The sequence below is a fragment of the Chiloscyllium punctatum genome, chromosome 7 (assembly GCF_047496795.1).
Source record: "Chiloscyllium punctatum isolate Juve2018m chromosome 7, sChiPun1.3, whole genome shotgun sequence".
Lineage (NCBI taxonomy): Eukaryota > Metazoa > Chordata > Chondrichthyes > Orectolobiformes > Hemiscylliidae > Chiloscyllium > Chiloscyllium punctatum.
The window spans coordinates 68,386,003-68,408,353 of NC_092745.1; the positions used below are offsets into that span (position 1 = coordinate 68,386,003).

At 38.6% G+C, this 22,351-nt stretch overlaps 1 protein-coding gene across 1 annotated transcript in view; it reads right to left on the minus strand.

Moving 5' to 3' along the window:
* The window catches only part of cdc73 (cell division cycle 73, Paf1/RNA polymerase II complex component, homolog (S. cerevisiae)), a 326,652-nt gene that overhangs the window by 262,337 nt on the left and 41,964 nt on the right, over positions 1–22,351 (minus strand). Inside the window, exons 7-9 of the mRNA XM_072573909.1 lie at positions 17,940–18,156; positions 1,219–1,317; positions 464–542 (exon numbers count right to left, since the gene is read on the minus strand). Of these exons, the coding sequence (XP_072430010.1) occupies positions 464–542; positions 1,219–1,317; positions 17,940–18,156 (395 nt within the window). The remainder of the gene's footprint in view (positions 1–463; positions 543–1,218; positions 1,318–17,939; positions 18,157–22,351) is intronic.

The following is a 22,351-nucleotide window of genomic DNA, read 5'->3' on the forward strand; positions in this document are numbered from 1 at the left end:
ACTGATGCATCACAAAAATTTAACATTGGCTCTCTCTTCAACCTACATAGTAAATATAATTAAGGATGGAAATTAATGAGGATTCAAGATATCGGATATATTCAGCAGTATTTAAGATTCCTGTAACTTTTCCACAATTCAAGTCAAATACTTTCTTTGCCTAAGCATAAACAAACTATTGCACACCACACACTCGAAGTGAAGTTACTTAAAATATCAAGTTGAGTTGCAACTTGATATTTTAAGTAACTTTTATTTTTGTTTATACATCACGGATTTAAATTTTATACTGCCACATAAATGGTATTTCTTTGATCATTACCTGGTGACTGCCAATCCATTTAACTGAAGGAACAAATACTTCTATACCCCAAACAGAAATCTAGAAAGTCTCTCAACTTTTCCTTTTTGAGGATTTGGAATGGGGCAAATGTGTGTACATTTAATAACAATACTTATTTACCTTCCTTCTTTGCAAATCTTTCCTGATCATATCTGTTGTATGCCGCTGGAATAGGCTGTTTATTTCGCAATGCTGGGTCCTGCAACACACAAAATTACACTTATTATCAAGCAACAATTACAAAATTACTCCTTTGAAATGAAACATAAAATTTGCAGGGGGAAAAAAGAAAATTGAAGAGGAATACATTTAACAACTGAGAGTTGAGCAAAGATTCATTCAATAAATGTACATCCATAGAGTTGGTACTACTTGGGTATTAAATACAGAATATACTTTTTTCAAAACTTAAGGGCTATCTGACATGACAAACAATAGATCATAGGATGTTTATAGTACAATATTATAGCATATAAAGGAATTGGCTAAGATTTTTCACATACACAAATCATTACTTGCATAGTTCGCATGTTTTCTACGTGAAACTAAATCATTTGCACCAAAAATATTTATGTTTTACTCTGTTTTAACCTTTTAAGTGGGAAACTGACAATGTGAGACAAAGGCTCTAGTTATCAAAATTGCTGAGACGCGGATTACTTGTATATGAACAGCAGATGCAGCACTAATACAGGTTTACTTTCAAAATCTTATTGCACCATTCTGCCCACCCATTCCCGAGATAACTTTTTGGAAGAGCAGTCCAATTTAATCACAAATCTAAATGATTTGATTTGACCCCTATTTCAAAAATCATTACAACAATTTGTTATATTTTTAAAACATGAAAAGATAATGTGTGTGTTTGTTCTTACCGGTTGTATTACATTTTGTGGCGGTCTCTGTTCTGGTGCTCTTCCTTCCTCCCTAGCTTTTACTGATTGTAAAATTGCAAATATGTTCTTGGAAAAATTCTGAGGGAAGGAAGCAATATAATCAGTGGTGCAACACTCAAGTATCCATGGAATACAATAGCATAGCATGCAATTTAATACAAAACTGGTATCTGTGAACACGACAAAAAAAAATTATGATTTTGCACAATTGAGAATTAAACTGGACTTCATTCCCTTTCAAAATGTTGTATACTACCAGCTTATATGCAAAAGAATTCTAGAATTTAGATAACAATTTCTTGTGCAGACCTTTAACTTAAAGCAATTAATCAGAAACACAAAGCTGGCACGTTATAGCTGCTGGATAAAGAAATACATTAAGAAGAACATGAAATTGCTCAGGAATTAAGGACATTGATAATCATCGTCGTTGGGCCTGTATACTGAGCTAATGCTCATTATAGTGAGCTCAAGGAGATTAGTAGCACCAAGAGGAACTTGATGCATTTGCTTCTGAGGGAGTAACCTCAGAAGAAAACCAGACTCCAATGAAACGAGTTCGGTACAACAGTCGGAAAACGATTAAATCAATGATTACCAAGGTGAAGTCAGGGAAGAAAATAGCAATCTATCTGCAAGTAGTTCAAAGATTTCCAAGGTCACAAAAGAAACCTCATTACACCTTTAAACACAACTGGCTTTAGTCATGCTGAATTTTACTCACCTTCAGCACAAGGATTATTTTTCTTTTAAAAACTAGACAAGCTTAGAAACAGATTGACATTACATATTTACTAGGATATCTCAAGGACATGAGAAAATGTCAAATGATCAATTTCTATTGTACGGCCAGCCATTTACAATCAAATTAACACTCTGATATATGATTCATATACTTTTAAGTCTGATAAGTGGCTGGTTACGTTTAATAAATTGTTTCATAGCAGTGAAATTGCTGATGTTAGTTTTATATTGGACCTCAATGGTTCACAACCAATTACTACTTTTCTCACCTTAACAATATGTGGTATAACTAAGATCAGTTTGGCTAGGAAAGTGCATGAGCACATAACCCACAATTATCCTTGCTAACTATCTAACACTAATTTAAGGCAAATTTATAATTTACCTTTAAAAGAAATTGAAAATACGTTGGTTCATGATTCCAACTGGTTAACTCAATTTATATCTGCATCTCAATCTAAGTTATCAATGACACCACAGAGATGATCCTCATCTGGTCATATTAAAAAGTGATCCAAGTAAGATAATAGCACCAGAAATCACAATATCAATGAAGAATATTAACTGTCAAATAATTAAACTCAACTTCAGCCCAAAGTTCAGAAAAACTGAAGCATTTTTAGCAGTTAACAAAGAAACGAGGGAACAGCTTGAATTAATTGAAATGTTAAAAAGTCCTTAAACAGGGGACAAATGAAAGACTTCTTGAATTCTGAGCATGGGGATGAAAACATTCAGGATCAGCAACAGTAAAAATACAAGCATGATCCTAAATGGATTAATGGAAAAAAAACAAGTCCTGCAGGAAAAAATGTGACTCATGAGCATAAATTTGTGAACATATAACAGAACATTAAAAGGATGCCTGCCTGGGCTGCAGAGCTTTAGTTATAATGAAAGATTGGATAGATTAGAGCAGAGGATACTAGGAGGACTATAATGACTAGAGGAGCATAGAGTAAACGATCAATATTTCAAAAAAAAATCCAGCTAAATGAAAATTTCTCAGTATTTTAACAGTGAAAGAATGGAAAAGACAAAGAATAGAGAGCTGGAACCTAGAATTAATAAATATTCTTGATGATCACTGGTACAGTTTGAGCATTCTTCATTTTTTTTTGTCTTGCCTAATGAAAAAGATTACCCTTTGCCTAATGTAAAAGATTACCGGAGTACGTGCAAATTCCACATTGACAGTCAACTGAGGGTGGAATTGAACGAGAGTTTCTGGCTGTGAGGTAGCATTGCTAACCACTGAGCCTCCATGCCACCCCATCGGGATATCCTCCAGTATAAATCACAAGTTATCGTACAGGTAAGCAAGCAATTAGGAAAGCTAATAAAATATGTTATCATTTATTGCTAGGAAGACTGAACACTAAAGTAGGGAGTTCTATCTATAAAAATGACCCCACACTTCTGGCTGCCTGCCAGTTCAACAAACCATCATGATGCCATACCAACATTTCTGTCTGAGTCCTCCAGCAGAGCTCAACACAAGCTGAATGAATAATACCACATCTTCCATCTAGGTTACATCCCTCAGGATTCAGCATTAAGTACAATAATTTAGATCCTGTTCAATATGGGTTGCTCCCAGAACAGCGAATCCACTTTCAACTATACACATTTCTTGTTAGGACCCACTCAGCAGTTACTTCTCTCCTGGCTTACTATCACCAACACCCTAATCATTAGCATAAATACGACCATTTCCCAGCTGCTTTCAGTTCTGATGAAGGGCCACTGAACTCAAAACATTAATGCTGCTTTTCTCTCCACAGATACTGCCAGATCTACTGAGTTCCTCAGTTTTTCTTTCTGGTCTTCAGCATCTGTAGTTCGGTCTATTATTTCACTAAAGTAAGGAGGTTATGCATCTGTCATACAAGACACTGATGCGACTACATCTGGAACTCAGTGTCTTGTATTGCTCACCTCATTTAAAGATGCAGATGTGCGGCAAGAAGTTCAAAGGAGATTTTCCAGACTAATACTTGGAATGGATGGGTTGCCTTATGAAGAAACAATGGAAAGGCTAGGTAGTATCTTCTGGAATTAGATGAGTGAGAAGTAATTGAAACACAAAAGATCCTGAAGGCTCTTGACAGAGTGGTATGGATGTTTCCTCTAATGAGAGAATGTAGAACTTCCACCACTGCTTAAATAAAGGGGGAACACCCCTATGAACAATGTATCAGGCAAAACTTTCTAAGGGCTGCAAGTCTTTAGAATGCTGTTCCTGAAAAGTGCACTCTTTTCTTCCTTAAGCGCTTTTCCAGTTTTGCATTAAAAGCATTTATTCTTATTACAACAGCTATCATAGAATCCCTCCAGTGCAGAAAGAGACTATTTAGTATATAAGAGTCTGCACAACCCTTGCAAGAGCAACCCGTCCAGAATTACCATATCTACCAAAGTTAATCCATCTAGACTACACATCCCTGGACACTAGGGCAATTTAGCAAGTCTAATCCACATAACCTACAGTTTTGGACTGTGGGAAGAAACCAGTCAACTGGTGTAAACGGTGAAAACATGCAAACTCCACATAGGAAGATAGTCACGCAGGACTGGAATTGCATCCTGGTCACTGGCGCTATAAGGCAACGGTGTTAATCACTAAGCTAATGCACCAAGTATGTCTTGTTCTGAATTTTCTTTGCCATTTATTATAGACTCTCATATTTATCACTGTATTTTTAAATTTCCCACAGGTGAAACTTTATAGCTACCATTACAGAGATTGGCTTTCAATTACTGAATTATTAACAGAATTTAACAGGTTCTATCGATGTCCCAAAAGAGTAGCCTGAGCTCCAGCTTAAGGTTCTGTGACCTTACCACTCATTATATTATCATCTGCCTCCTGTACCTGTTCAAACTGCCTTATTATCTTCAAAAATTCTTGTCAGGTCTCCCGTTGGCCTTCTTTTCTTTCTAAAATAAAAGATGTTCCAGACTGTTCGTCTTTTCTTTTTAGATACAAGAATTGAGAGGCTTTATCATCTTCTTAAACTTTTTTCACACCACATTCAGTGTCTCCACAAATAATACGGACACAAGAAACTCTCACTGTCCTCCAAAAACAGCTTGACCAAGGGTCAATGCAAGTTTAACCTGACTTTTCTGATTTCCATTCTGTTCAAGGATGCACTTGGAATGGCAACTCATCTTTTCATTTTCTATTTCAGACCTCCAACATTCACAATTCTATGTTTTATTTTATTTCCACAATTTGTTTTTTGTCCCCCCAATGGTGTACTTATTCAGCTGCAGTAGAACAAGAGAAATTCAACTCAGCAAACTATTTCATAATTATAACCATATCCTGAATCTGACTCTATGCTGCCAATTCTCAGATATTTCCAAATGTTGATGTTCTCAAAGCAGCTGAAACACCAGACACTGGACTGGATACTCTGAGAAGTGGCAATCGCAGTCAGATTACCACTCCACTCCTACTTCTCTATTTCATGCTCCACATTTTAAGTAGGAGATTCTGATCATGGCTCTTGCAGACTTGTGGAGTGTCCCTGAAATCTAACAAGTCCCTCATAGGGCAAGGTAATTTGGGGATGGCAAAGAATGCCCCTTTGTCAAGGCAGCAGTTGGTGTATTTGGTGCAGTAGGTGTCGAGCAGCATAAGTAAGGTAAGAGAGAAGTTAAGGTGCCAGGTACATACATGTAGGCCAGACCAAATGAGGACAGATTTCATTCCATAGGATATTAGTGAGCCAGAGGTCTACAGAGTGCTAGGACCCCTAGGTATTCACAACATGTATTGCATTATTTAGAAGCAGCAGCAAAATGTGCTATCTTTCAACTTTTAAATGACACGAGTGGACTCGATGGGCCGAATGGCCTTACTTGCGCTCCTTTGTCTTATGGATACTGGTTGGGAAGGTGAACCATGAACAGGTTACAGAGATGTTTCAGTGTGACTTAGACAAGTTGGCAAATGCGTGGAGGGTAAGTGTAATGGGATTTATTGTAAAGTTATCCACATTGTTCATAAAAATAACAAGGCAGATTATTGTCTGAATGCAATGGATTGGGAAAGGGGAAGTGCACTGAAACCTGGGTCTCATTGTACAATCTTTATCGAAAGAATACAAGTGGTGAAGAATGCAAACATTATGTTGACAATCACAGCTCAAGGATTTGAGTACAGGTGCAGGGATATTGCGCAACAACTATACAGGGCTGTGATGACCTCTGTACTTTGATTAGATTAGATTACTTACAGTGTGGAAACAGGCCTTTTGGCCCAACAAGTCCACACCGACCTGCTGAAGCGCAACCCACCCAGACTCATTCCCCCACATTCACCCCTTCACCTAACTCTACGGGCAATTTAGCATGGCCAACTCACCTAACCAGCACATTTTTGGATTGTGGGTGGAAACCGGAGCACCCAGAGGAAACCCACGCAGACACAGAGAGAATATGCAAACTCCACACAGAGTGTCGCTTGAGGCAGGAATTGAACCCAGGTCTCTGGCGCTGTGAGGCAGCAGTGCTAACCACTGTGCCACCGTGCCACCAACTGTACTGTTTTAGTCTTCTTATCGGAGGATGAATGTTCTAGCTTTGGAAGGAGTGAAGAAAAGTTTGCTAGAATTATGCCTGCGATGGCAGGAATGGTGCAATAAATTAGACTGGATCAGTTTAAACAATATCAACTCAAGTTTAGAATAATAAGGGGGTAACCGATAAATTTCTTAACAGGACTTGAAAGGGTAAAAGCAAGAAGGATGATCCCCACAGCGAGGGAGTCTAGAACCAGGGATCACAAATGTGACTCCAGATCCACAGCAAGATGATTGATTCCCAAGTGCCTTCTGAAAGCAAGCCACTCAGTTGCATCAAGCACGATAAAGTTTCAACAGAAAAATGAAACTGGGCAGAGCACCTTGCACTGACATAGGCACCAGAAAAGCAACAGCAGCAACAGTTCTATCAACCCTTACTAATATCTGGGGCACAGTGCCAAAATTAGGAGAGCTGTGGGCGGCACGGTGGCACAGTGGTTAGCACTGCTGCCTCACAGCGCCAGAGACCCGGGTTCAATTCCCGCCTCAGGCGACTGACTGTGTGGAGTTTGCACGTTCTCCCAGTGTCTGCGTGGGTTTCCTCCGGGTGCTCCGGTTTCCTCCCACAGTCCAAAGATGTGCGGGTCAGGTGAATTGGCCATGCTGAATTGCCTGTAGTGTTAGGTAAGGGGTAAATGTAGGGGTATGGGCGGGTTGTGCTTCGGCGGGTAGGTATGGAATTGTTGGGCCGAAGGGCCTGTTTCCACACTGTAAGTAATCTAATCTAATCTTAAAAAAAATCAAGCAACAGCCTGACATAGTCATACTCAGGAAATTTTGTCATCTAGATAATGCCCCATACGCTACAGTCACCATCCCTGGTCTCCTATCCTACTGGCAGGACAGAACCAGCAGAGGTAGTGACGCAGTGGTGTATAGTCAGGAGGGAGTCGCCATGCGTAGCCTCAACATTGACTCTAGACCCCATGAAGTATCATGGTGTCAAGTTAAACACAAGCAAGGATTGTGTTGATTACCAAGTTCCACCCGCCCTCAACCGATGAATAGAGTTTGATTTGGATAAATGCAAGGTGTTGCATTTTGGTAATACTAACAAGGGCAGGACTTATATAGTTAACGGTAGAGCCATGGGTAGCGTTGTCGAACAGAGAGACCTAGGAGTTGAGTTCCTTTGAAATGTGCAGCTCAGATAGGCAAGGTAATGAAGGTGGCATTTTGCATACTTGTCTTCATTTCGCAGACCAATGAGTATAGGAATTGCATCGTCATGTTTTGATTGAACAGGACATTGGTGAGGCCAGTTTTGGAGGATTGCATACAGTTCTGGTCGCCCTGCTAAAGGGAGGATATTAGCAAATTGGAGAGGGTTCAGACAAGATTAACAAGGATGTTGCCTGGACCAGAGCGTTTTGGTTATAAGGAGAGGCTGCAACATTTTTCACTGAATGACAAGTCTTTCCTCCAGGATAGAGGAGTTCAAAACTAAGGGACACCTTTTAAGAAATGAGGAGAAAGATTTAGAAGGGATTTGAGGGGCAACATTTTCACATAAGAGTGGTCCACATGTGGAATGAACTGCCAGAGGAAGTGGTAGATTCAAGTAGAGTTACAACATTTAAAAGGCATTTTGACAGGTACAGGTACATGTACATGAAAGGTTTAGAGGGTGTCAGATCACGGTCCAGTTGGGAGTGGGGGATCTAAGCAGTCTTGGGGAGATGCAGCGTGAGTTAAGTTCAGGAATCACTTTAATACTTACCCAGGTGTTGCAGTAGGTTTCTCATTGTCAAATATCCTGGCTAACTGTTCACATAACTGCAATAGAACCCACCTGAATATATTAAGAATGAGTTAAATTGACAGGTTACTGAGAAAACACAGGAGTAAGCAGATAGCATAGCTCTAAACAAGCTAAATAGTTTCAATGATTCAATTAAAAAGGCCTTGATGAGAAAAAAAACAAACAAGGGAATAATTCTGAGGTTTATAAATGTTACTAGAAAAGATTAGTAGCAGACCATAACCAAGACAAAAGTAACTTATTCAAACCCCACGACGAGTCTCATAGGAAATAACAGGAACATGACAATATTTGCAAAATAGACACGAGCAGGTAATCACAATGTTTGTTTTAACATTAACACAAGTATATCAAGATATTTCCAGGTTATTAAGTTAAAAATCACCACAACACCAGGTTATATTCCAACAGGTTTATAGTTGGAAGCACGAACCTTTGGAGCACTGCTGTGTCCACAACCACCTGATGAAGGAGAAGGTTGAAAGATCCAAGCCTGGTGATTAATCAGGCTTGAGAACAGACCTGAACAACAGGTGATTAGGCAATGGGAACAAAGCAGAATACTTCTGGATATATAGATGGTGAAAAATCACCATATAACCTGGACTATAACCTGGTGTCATGAGATTTTTGACCTTGTCCAATCAAGTCCAACACTGGCAACTCAGTATATACATAAATAAAAGAACCCTAAGCCGCTCAATACAGAAAAAACTGAAAGTCATTAAGGCAGATATGATTAGACTGTTCACAGATAAAAGGCTGTAAGATTAAGAAACAATGGATGAATCAAGATATTGAGGTTTAGTCAAGAACAACAGAGAACCTTATGTTAGATATAGACAACTTGATTCAATTGAATCTCTTAATCAAAACAAAGAGTGTGGGACATTCTTGAGAGAGAAATCGGGAAGGCAAAGATGGGATAGGAGACAGAATTGGCAGAACAGGGAAAGGATAATCCAAAGAGATTCTACAAATACATTGAGAGCAGGAGAGTAACTAGAGAAAGGGTAGGGGCTTCTTAAAGGTCAGATAGGTCATATCTTTGAGCTGAAACCCAGGAGATGAGAGATACTAAATGAATATTCCGCATCAAGGAGATGTGTAGAAAGAAATCGAGTCTTGAGAATGCAGAGAAATAAGCTTTAATGTTTTTAAAACAATTCACATTACAGAAAAGGAAGTTCAGGAGGTCTGGGAGAATATAAAGATGGATAAATCTCCAGGACCTGATCTAATGTATCCCAAAATGTTGTGGAAGTAAGGGAGGAAATTACAACACCCTTACAGAAATATTTGCATCATCTACAGCCATGGGTGAGGTGCCCAATGACGAGAGGGTTGCTAATGTTGTACCTTTGTTTAAGAAGGGTTTAGGGAGAAGCCTGGGAACTACAGACCTGTGAGCCTGACTTTGATTATGGGTAAATTGTTGGAGGTGATTTTGAAAGATGGGATTCATGAATACTTAGAAGGGCAAGAATTGATTAGAGATTGTCAGCATGGTTTTGTGCAAGGAAAATCATGTCTCACAAACTTGATTGAGAATTTTGAGGAAGTTATCAGAAAGATTGATAATGGCAGAGCAGTAGGCGTTGTTTATTTGGATTTTAGTAAAGCCTGTAACAACGTTCCACCTAGTAGACTAACTATTAATTTTCGGTCACACGGGGTTCATGACGAGCTTGCCAATTTGTTACATAATTGACAGCAGGAGACAGAGTGAGTTTTGAGAAGATTTGTAGCTCAGGTTGAGGTTCTGGATATAGGTTTGCTCGCTGAGCTGGAAGGTTCGTTTTCAGATGTTTTGTCACCATACTAGCTAACATCATCAGTGAGCCTCTGGATGAAGCACTGGTGGTATAGCCCGCTTTCTATTTATGTGTTTGAGTTTCCTTGAGTTGGTGGCATCATTTCCTGTTCTTTTTCTCAGGGGGTGATAAATGAGATCCAAGTCAATGTATTTGTTGATAGAGTGCTGGTTGGAGTGCCATGTTCCTGGAAGGCTGTTTGGTATGCTTACCTTCATTGCTCAGACTTCTAAGTGTTGGTGTTGGGAAGTCATGTTGAGATTGGACTGGACATTGGTAAAACCTCTTCTGGAATATTGTGTCTAGTTCTGGTCACCCAGTTATAGAACAGATTTCAAAAGAAATTTACCAGGACGTTGCCAGGTATGGAAGGTATGAGTTATAAAGAAAGACTGGATAGGCTGGGACATTTTTCAGTCACGAAGTGTGCCACTAGGAGAGCACAGCCAGTCAGGCTGCATGAGAGGAGCAGGAAAGTCGATGTTTCAACTTTCCCGATAAAGATCTTATGCTCTAAACATCGACTCCCCTGCTCCTCGGATGCAGCCTGACCAGCTGTGCTTTTCCAGCACCATACATTTTGACTCTGATCTCCAACATCTGCGCACCTCACTTTCTCGTGGGACTGTTTTCACTGGAGTATAGAATATTGAGGGGTGATCTGAAAGAAATTTATAAAGAGAGGTATAGATAGAGTTAATGGTAGTTGTCTTATCCCTGGGAGGAGGGAATTTAAGTCAAGGGGGCACAGTTTTAGGGTGAGAGGAGAGAGATTTAAAAAAGACATGAGGCAAATTTTCTACAGAGGGTGGTTCATGTGTGGAATGAACTTCCTGAGAAAGTTGACTGTGCAGGTACAATTACAATGTTTAAAAGGCATTTGGATAGATAGATAAATTGGAAAGATTTGTAGGGATATGGTCTAGGAGCAGGCAAATGGGCCTGGTCTAGTTTGGGATTATGTTCAGCATGAATTAGTTGGACCGAAGGGCCTGTTTCTGCGCCGTATGATTATGAGCATCTCTTCTTTAGTAAATTCAGTACACACAGCATATTGAAAAAATCCACACAAGAGCATTAAATCCAATGCCTGCAGATGGCACTGTAGTGATCTACATAATAGCTCCATTTTTAGAATAAGGGAATTTAATGCTTTGATTACACAAAATGACCTGACTTACTTTGAAATTTAAGTTCAAGAAAGAGCAAAAGAAATCATAACTTCACTCAAATCACATGAACCTTTGTTTTGTAGTCAGTGGATCAAAAACATGTCAGATTTTGAACCTTATGAACACAGCACAAGAGTAGAAAAATTAAAAGTGCTTAAGTACTTGGCATTTCCAAATTCCCATCCCTGTCTAACCTGATAATTCAGCCTTCTGCATTGAACAGTGTAAAATTTCATGCAACTTTGTTCCGCTCGCCCTTCTATTCAGCTAATTTTGCTTATCCTAAGGTATCTTTTCAGACTCAACCGTTTCTCTTCGTCTAGTATTATCAACAAACTTGACCAAATTGTACAGACCCCAAAAACAAAGAAAATAATTCTAACACTCCAGAAATCTCAGTTACTTATATTGGGTGCCTAAGGGCAGTGCTGCGCCTAAATATTTCAATATTACCTACATTAGTACATCATTCAAATAAATTCAGGAACTTTACATGGAGTTTTGCAAAATACCAGGAGACAGTGGTATGAATAGATCTTAAAGCAGTAGACTTAAATGTGTATATTATCATATTTCACTGTAAAATTCGTTCATAATTACACAAAACATAACCAGGAAATTCAAAGTGATACATAAAGTTTGTATCAAAATTTATTACAGAACGCAAAGTGACCACTTCTCATTAATTTTGGAAATTTGCCGATTGAATTATAGTAAACCCAAATCTTCCAGTCAGCCATCTTCTGGGACTTAAACTGCTTCTTTCCAGTTGGACTTCCAATTCCAGCTGATGCAGAAATGGGCTATCACAAACTGTTAAGGATAAGACCCATGAGTGCAGGATAATCAATTGGTGAGGACACACTAACTTTTTTGTTTTTAAAATGGTACATGCTTCCAGATTCAGGTAGAATTTTAAAGGTGTCAAAACTTGTAATAATTAAGTATGGAGAGGGGCTGGTCAGCCCTGGACATGGTGGCGGTGAAGGGAGCTCCAAATGCAAAGACTTACGTTTAGATTTCGCTGCCCTGGACATTAGAAGATTTGGATCCTGAACTCAATTTTAATCGAGAACAGAAAAAAAAACTCCATTGAGTGAAGACTGCACCTTTTTATCTCAATTTTTTTAAAAAACTGCTCTCTCAACTCCAAGCCTGTTTTTCTATCCATCCGCAGCAAATAAAGCCATGAATAAGATGGGAAAATCAATACCTTCAGACTAAAATGGGCCAAAAGCTGTCACCCTACCTATCTTTTCAATTTATTTCCATAACAATCAATGAAGTTCTTTTGCTCTTGCAAATTGACTTGATAAAATCAGTAGCAGATAGTCACAAATGGGCATTTCCCTGGAATACTTCCAGCTTCTACAGAAATACCTGTTGTATGTTCTGAAATTTCAGCAAGGAAACCAAAACAATTAAGTTTTGTTTTAACTGTTATGACCTGTTTACATTGTCCAAACTTGTTGCACAATTTCTGCAATGACAATGAAATTGAGGGACCAAACATATCTCATATCAGACTCAAACTTCAAATGAAAACTTGTGCAATTTGTTCCCAAGTGTAGCCCTATCTACATTCAGTTCCGTTGATGGGTGTAACCTACAGTATTTTCAGTTACATGACAAACTTCATTGTAATTTTTAAATTAAATGTTTACGAAGTGATGCTGAAAACTCATCAGCTGCAGAAGCCCATGCCCAACAAATAGAGTAACTACCTCAAAACATTCTTACAATTGACCTCCTGCTCCTTAATCTCCAGCAACTGCTTGTGATAGTCTCTAAGAACACTCAACAACATTCCGTAAAATTCTTAAGCATTTTCACCATTGCAGGGATTAAAAGTCTATAAATCCCAGATTCACATTATTTTCTGCAGATCACACCAGTATTTGCTAACCTTCAGACCACATATAACCAGTTTGTACTTCCTACGAAATATTAAGCTATCTTTCACAAATGTTCTTGAATTTCTTTGCCCATTATTGAGTAAATACCATGCAGACTAAGGGCCGCAAACATTTAAATTTTGATTTCATATAACCAACATCCATTAGGAATTCTTGCAAACGAAAATCTGATTTATTAAATCAACTTTAGAACATAGAACAATACAGAGTAGAAAAGCCCTTTGGCCTTCAATGTTGCACCAACCTAAGGCCATCCCCCACACTATCCCAACATCATCCATATACTTATCCAAGATCTATTTAAATGCCCCTAATGTGGCTGAGTTCATTAAATTGGCAGGCGGGGCATTCTACACCCTTGTCACTCTGAGTAAAGAACCTGCCTCTGACATCTGCCTCAATTTGCAGCTATGCCCCCTTGTACAAGCTGAGGTCTTTATCCTGAGAAAGACTCTCGCTGTCCACCCGATCCAATTTTCTGACCATCCTGTATGCCCCTATCAAATCCCCTCTTAGCCTTCCTCCTACCAATGAGAACAGACCAAAGTCTCTCAGTCTTTCCTCATCAAACCTTCCTTCCAGACAAGGCAACAAACTGGTAAATCTCCTCTGCACCTTTTCCAATGCTTCCACATCCTACCTGTAATGGAGCGACCAGAACTGTACACAATATTACAAGTGAGGCTGCACGAGTGTTTTGTACTGTTGCAACATGACATCAATGCTCCAGAACTCAATCCCTCTACCAACAAAACCTGTCACTATGTGAGCCTTCTTAACAGCACTATCAGCCTGGGTGGCAACTTTCAGAGATCTAAGTGCATGGAGTCTAAGATGCCTCTGCACATCCACACTATCAAGAATCTTTCCAGTGACCCAGTATTCTGCCTTCCTGTTATTCTTTCCAAAGTGAATCACCTTATATTCATCTGCATTAAACTCTATTTGCCACCTTCCAGCCCATTTCTGCAGTTTATCCAAGTCTCCCTGCAACCTCCAACCTTCTTCCATACCGTCCACCACTCCACTGACTTTAGTGTCATCTGCAAACTTACTAACCCATCCAACTATGCCTGCACCCAAGTCATTTACGAAAATGAAGAACGTCAGTGGTCCCAAAACGGATCCTCGTGGCACACCACTAGTAACTAGATTCCAGGCTGAATATTTTCCATCAACCACTATTCATTGCCTTCTTACAAAAGCTAGTTTCTAATCCAAACTGCTAAATCTCCCTTAATCACATGACTCCACATTTTCCCCAACAGCCTACCATGTGGAACTTTATCAAAGGCTTTACTGAAGTCCATGTATACCACATCAACTGCCCTACCCTCATCCACACGCTTGGTCACCTTCTCAAAAAAAACTCAATGAGGTTTGTGGGACACGACCTGCTCTTGACTAACCCATGTCGACTATCTGCAATCAAATTGTTGCTTGCTAGATAATTATAAATCCTCTCTCTTATAATCCTTTCCAAAACTTTTCCTACAACAGTACACATCAGTCACCTGGTGATCCTCTGCAATATTTCTAATAAGTAGCATTTTTAAAACAATATTGTTGCTGCAAAAAAAAAGTCAAAATTGTTTGTCTCAACTGAAAAGAACCTTGAACCAAATATAAGCCTGACAAATAATTAGGTGAACTCATTCATTACACTTCCCTGACTTTGAACTAAACAGTTGATAGGCCATTTTGGAGGAAATTAGAAGTTAAATATAAATGTGAATCTGAAGCTACATTCAGGTCAGACCAGTTAGTTTGGCTGATTGATCGTTAGAAAAACCAATGGTAATTTTATGGCACCATTACTGAAAACATTTTAGGTTCCAAATGTATTAACTGAATCTTGATTCCTTTGGCTGCTGTGGTGAGGTTTGAGCTCCTATTCTAAAGACTCAGGCTCCAGGGATATATTTGTCTACATTAATACCATGTCTTCCTCACTCCAGTTTGTCAAATGGCTGAGTGAGTTGCTACAAACACAAGTCTTCCACAACTATTTACAATCTATGCTAAAGACTGTATTGTAGGTGAATCTACTAATGATACAAAGAAAGTAAGGAAAGCTTGCTGTAAACAAAGTACAAAAGAGTGTGTGTAAAGAGGTAAAGATGTGCTCAGCAAATTAGGAAAAAAATTGGCATTTGAGGTATAATGTAGAAAATCATCAGGCAGGAAGCAAAATATTATCTAAATGGAGAGTGATACAGAATCATACTGCACAGAGGGATTTTAATTACCTGCAGATAAATCACAAAGTAAGCACGCCGGAATAGCAACCAATTATGTAAGAACTAGAAGAGAAAGGCAGCAACTCAGCTCCTCGAGCATACTCAGCCACTTGACACTATCGTGATTGATCTCATCTTGGCCTCAACTTCATTTGCCTACCTGCCATCCATACTAATTCAAAATCTGTCTAATTATAGAGTCATGCAGAATAGAAACAGAACCTTCTGTCCAAACAGTTCTTGCCAACCAAAATCCCAAACTAAACTAGCCCCACCTGCCTGCATTTGACCCATATCCCTCCAAACATATATTTATGTATCTGTCCAAAATGTCTTTTGATCATTCTAATTGTACCCACATTCACCAATTCCTCAGGCAGTTCATTCCACATACGAACCACCCTGTGTAAAAAAAATTGCACCTTGTGTGTTTTTTTTAAATCTTTCTCCTTGCACCCTAAATATATCTCCCTAGTCTTGAACTTGCCCATCCTAAGTAAAAGATGTCAGCTAATCATCTTATCTATACCCCTCAGGATTTTATAAACCTCCTGCGCTTCAGTGAAAAAGGTCCCAGCTTCTCCAGCCTTTCCTTATGACTCAAGTCCTCCAGTTCTGGCAACATTCTTGTAAATCTCTTCTCCCTCTCCAGCTTAATAATATCATTCCTCTAATAGGACAACCAGAAATGACCCAGTCTTCCAGAAGAGGCCTCACCAACATCCTGTACAATTTCAACATGACATTCTAACTCATAGACTTAAAAGTCTGAGCAATGCTGATGTCCTGGCATCATTGCACTCTAGGGTAGTGAATTTCACAGCTTCATTACCCTTATCTGTTTTATATCTGCTACCCTTTATCCTAAAACTATGACTTCTTGTTCGAGATTGCCCTATGTCTAGTTTCTCAACTAGGAATTCAAAAGGGTTTTTTTCTGACTTATTTAACAGTATCACTTTGCAGTTTTAGTCTCCTTACTTGAGGAGGAGTGTACCTGCAATGAAAGCATTTCAGAGAAGGTTCAGAGAAGGCTCACTCTCTGATTCTTGAGATGCAGGAGTTGTCTAATGAGAAAAGGTTGACCAATCTGGGCTTGTACTCATTGTAGTTTAAACAAATGAGAGGTAGATGGGCAGAGAGGTGCAGGGAAAAAAATTCCAGAGATTTGGGATCAAGTTACTTGAATTGCTCGTAATCAATAGTGTAGCAATTAAAATTGGGGCCTACTAGAAACCACAATTGGAGTGACGCAGATATTGGAGCATTATCTATCAGTAGGAGATTAAAGAGACAGGAATAGACAAGGTCAGAGAAGAATTTGAAAACAGGGTTAGAAAATTTTTTAAATCAAGACACTGCTTGGCTGGGAACCAGTTTAAGTCAGTATCACAGGGGTGGTAGAGGAATGTGACTTGTTTTAAGTTAAGACAAGAGTAGCAGAATTATAGATGACTGCAAATTTAGACAAGGTAGAATATGTAAGGGCAACCAGGTATGCATTGGAACAGTATTAGCATTAACATGAGTTGTGAATGGGGTAAAGTCTGAAATAACTCCAGAAAGGCCTGCATCCCGCCACCAAGCCACCACTTTACACGTGGAGAGTCCTTAACAATGATCCAGCTGCCTCAGAGACAATTTGCAGAGTGAGCAGAATCTCTGACATTCCTGTTTACATCGGTTAGCCAAGGTTCTGTGATTGGACCAAGTTAACAGCCCCAATCAGGAAACTCATTCTATGATGTCCACCTGGCTGACCTTGTTACAATCACTACAGTCATGGAGCCAGAAATGTGCAGTCTCAGTAATAGCAAGAATAAAAGAACTATAATTCACTTCAGGGTCAAGTATGACACTAAAACTGCAAACAGATCAAATTAAGCTCAAACAGTTGTCAGGGAGAGGGATGGAATCAGTATCCAGAGAATGGAGTTTGGAACAAAACAATGGTTCACTCTTCCCAATATTCATTTCCAAGAAATCCCTGCTCATCCAGTATTGGACCTTGGATCAGCAGCCTGATAATTTAGCAACAATGGTGATAAGGTAGAGCTGAGTAACATTGTGCCTTTGGATTATGTCAGCAAGAGGCAGCACATAAATGAGAAACAGAATCATAGAATCCCTACAGCGCGGAAATAGGTCATTTGGCACAACAAGTCCACACCCTCCGAACAGTATCCCACCCAGACCCATTCCCCTATCCTACTACTCTACTATTACCCTTAATAGGAGGCCAGCAAAGATTGTTCCTTGGTGAACACAGGAGGTAACAATGCTGGAACAGAAAAAGCAGCAGCTGCAAGTGGCTAAAGTTATTAGAAAGGATTGAAACCCTAGAGTCAGAAGACTAACAGCAGCTCACCCAGATGGACGATAATATGAGGGGACACTAGAACAGAACTAAGCAATGAGATTTTATGGTTGAATGTAGCTCTATTCATTTGAACTCACCTTGCCAGTGCTTTGGAGAATTGTAGTTCTTGTTCGCCATACTCTCTCTCTGCTGACAATATCTCTGGTTACGTCTACTTCAGAGTCTACAAAACTTCTTTGCTTCAAAGCTGCAATGTCATCATCCAGATCTGTCTTGATAGTGGAACGTTTCTTTGCCATAATTTTGGCTTTAATAGCAGCAATCTTTTCCACAGACATCGCCTCTGACAATGACCTGTAACCCCAAAATATTAACGCTAAAAATTGTTCCCATATATAATATACTGCCTTCAAGTTAATAATCCAGACTGATTGAAAATTATGCTGTCACATTTCTTGAGAGGAAATTTACTGCTAGAATTTCTTCAATAAAATTCCAACAATTTGAAAATACATCTATGAGACAGATGCAAACAAACACAGTCATATTTGGAACGGGCATAAGTAAACTGAATTTTACTTTTTAAAGTAAAAGACTAAATGCATTTCAATTTATGTAGGTTTTACCAAAATATTTCAATGTCAATGTGTTATACTTTGAGATGTAGTCACTACTGATCTATAGACAGATAGTTTAGAAAAGCTCAGAGTCGATTATGCTGGGTCCAGAAATGCATCATCATCAAAATATTACGGAGATAAAGAAAACAAAACGTTTAAGAAATGATCGCTGGAATACAAGCAGAAGGAAGAAGGACCATCACATAGCACCAACTTTTAAAACTTTAGACTCTCACGCTTATGCTGAAACAAAGTACGATTATGCAAGTGAAGCGAATCAATTTTCAAATGCAATAATGATGTAATCTGAAAAAGAAGTCCTAATACTCTCTAACCAACATCCCCACCTCCCCTTTAAAAATTCCATTCCTTCAACTCCTCATTAATGTTATAAAAATAGAAGGTAACAGAGAAACTCTCAGGAGAAAAAAACAAGAGTTAACATTTCAGGTCCAATATAACTTCTTCTGCTCATTAATGTTTTACTTCCCTCATAATAACTACAACTACAAATTAAACCATCATAATCCAAACCAATTTGAAAATAACACTGACGAGTTATCAAGAAGCAAAATTCGATCCTCAATCTCCGCACTTTCAAAGTTAATTGTAAACCAACAACATCTTGCAAATCAGACAATGCATAATAAACTAGAAAGCTAGAAAGGTGCATGGATTAATAACATTTTTTGAAACAAAAGCAAAGCAGGGGTGGGAGGAAAAAAATCGTACAATAAAGTACACTGGTATACAGGTGTAGGCCCTATACATAATTAAATAACAAGAGAATGCAATGGCCAAGATGGAGAAAGATATAAATACTGTAGTAAAGTTGAAAATATAACAAGATTGAAGCATCAAGATGTGTGTAGTATTAAGCCAAATCTGCCACAAGGTGGCATAGAAAGCACACTTTTCAGTAATTCTTGGTAGTAAATTAATGTTACTCCAGGGCAATGATTTTCAGTTCTAGTACCTAGAGAACTGATCAAGGGTGCCATGAAATTTTGTACAAAGGCAATGAAAATCCAAGTAAAACAAACATTGTTTAATCTTTAACAATATTATATCCAACCAAAATTGCAACTCATAAAACCCTATAAAATTAAACATCAAACGAAAGGTGAGGTATCAGCCCTTTATTCCTAAAACTTGAGCATTCTAAGTAGAAGTGGCCATTGATAAAACTGAGATGACATATGTTCTTACATTCTAGCAGAAGCTAAGAACAAGTAACCAGAGAAACTAAGCAAGGCATTTATGTGTCTTTTCTCCCCAGATGAAAAGGCTCTGCACACAGCGGCAGGCCCAGGTTTCCTGCTAACTGGGTAAATTGGAATTTACTTTCTTTTGTGTTTGGTTCTAATCCATTTAATTTCAATCATGTATGAGTTCACTCATTTAATGAAAAATATACTTTTAACAGTATTGTTATACATAGGAAATGTCAGCCGTGAATGTCAGACCCCTGAACAGAGTACAACGTGTGAACTAAATTAAGGACCATGAATAGTTAACATATAGTTACATTGAATTAAGGAGATTTTGATAGTGTCCATGTTCGCAGTTGAAAATAGTTTACTTTTTCCTGGAGGATATTAAATATTAATACATTTGATCGTTCTTTAGCTTGCTGTAAACCTCTCTAGTAAGGCCATAACCAGAATCAATACAAGAAAATGCGATCTTCATGAACAATCAATTCAGCTGAAAAAAAGTGGGTGTGCCATGGAATCGTTTGTCTTATTGAAGTAAGCTGTATTTTTGAAAGATTAGGAACCTTGCTCTCATGCACAATGACTGACTACTTTCAGCACTAATTTGAGACCCCAAGCTGTATAGAGCTAAACTGCCTTCAGGGTGCCAGCTTCATATTCCACAGCAGCCCTCCCCACGTACATGAGGGACATTAGCAAGGACATGAATATTGCAAACTTTATTGACAAGAGGTGAGACACTAAGTCCTGGTTTAATGTTGTGATTGCATTCCTGGAGGATTTCTTTAAATCAAATCATACTAAGCAAATCATATTTTCCCATCACAACAGTGTAAAGGTTGCAGTTAGATTCAGCAGGAATTTTCACCTCAGAAAAATAAATATAAACACTTTACATTCCCAACTGTCCATATTAGTAAAGGAAGTAACTTTCTAAAAAAAAAATAAATGAATTTAAGACCATGAGAGATATGCTGCCTCTTTCTACTTACTATGTTCGGCACTAATCCCACTGGCAGTCTGACTCTTCCACTCCCGGACCCTTCAACTCACTGCTGCTCCCATTTCCCCTTCCCTTTCAGTCACTGTTAAACGGGCTTACCAACCCTCTCTCTCACTAATTTAATCTCTCAAGCCCCTCATTGTGAAGAGCTTATAAATTGAGCACAAGAAGTGGGGAAGCAGCCTCAAGCTGCAGAGGTAAGCTGCAAACTGCAGAGGGAGCAAGTGGGAGGTTCGACTTCAGGAAAGGTGAACAAGAGAGGTGACGAGAATGTCAGGAAGTGAAGGCCACTCTAAAACTGTGGTGATCATATCACACAGCCATAGGTAAGTCCAGCTCAAAAAAATTCCAATAAATCTCCCAAACCTAAAATAAATATTAACTAAGCATACTATTACCTAACTGATGTTAAAGCAGAACTACTTCATGTAGGTCAATTTAAAATGAGGACGCTGTATTTATGCTTTTTTTGCACAATGGCATGGCTTGCTGGATATTTTACATGACATTAAAAGCCAATTAAATAGTGTTGAACTGAAGTTGTGTAGGTTAGATTGGATGGAATGATTTCCCTTCCTTGAAGGCGATTAGTAAAGCAGTTCAGCTTTGATGACAATCCAACAGCTGGTCCTGATATTTCCCTTTCCCTGCTACCAACCCAAACATTACCAGTTTTATTGAACTAAAATTCGGCATGATGGGTTTTGGACTCAGCAAGTATAGTTTTAAAAACATCAACATTATCAGGTAATTTAGGAAGCATTCAACCATTTTTACCACTTGCACTGGCTGATGTACAAAAGTTCCTGGCAAGAAAGTTGTAATGTTTAACAATGCATTTGTATTGGATTTAATAGCTTTGCACATACAGATTAGTTTGCACATCAGTTTATATAGATCTCAGCCTTATTATTCATATTATGCAACCTATAAAGTCTTGGCTGTGTAGCCACATGACCTGACATGTTGGGCTTTGACTTTACAGAATAGTTATGAATTTGCAACTACATTAGGATGAAACAAATTGCACACAACAAGCTTTAACCACCAGCATTATGATAATGCAATTCTGTGATGTGGATTGATGGATAAATACTGGCAAGGTTGTACTTGCATTCCCTTGCATTCTCTGAATTGCTCCCATGGGAGCACTTCTGCATACAGCTGATGATGTGGGCAAGACTTTGTTTAATTTCTCGTTTGAATACCTGAATAATGCAGCTTTCTCTCAATACTGTTCCACAAACATCAGTCCAGACTTTTGAAATCAAGGCCTGGAATGTGACTTGAACCCATAAGAAACAACAGTAGTGAGGATTAGATGACATACATAAATTGTGAAGAAAATAATTCTGAGTAATTTGTACAAACATTAAGAAATTACATTTAATGTAGGAAACTGTGAAATTAGCCACTTTGGTAGGAAAACTGGAAAAGCAAAATATTTTTGAAAGAAGTGAGAAGTTGGTGAATATTGGAAATCAGAGGAATTTGGTGTTCTTGTGCATGAAATACATAGATTAACATGGAGGTTCAGTGAGCCACGAGAAAAGTATATGATCTGCTAATCTTGGATTGGAGTACGAGAGCTTGTAATTCTTGACACAATTGTATAAGTATTGTACATAGTTTATGTTGACTTATGAAAGGAAGAATATACATACCTTAGTCTGGTGTATAACCAATTTTCACTAGATTAATTCCTAGGA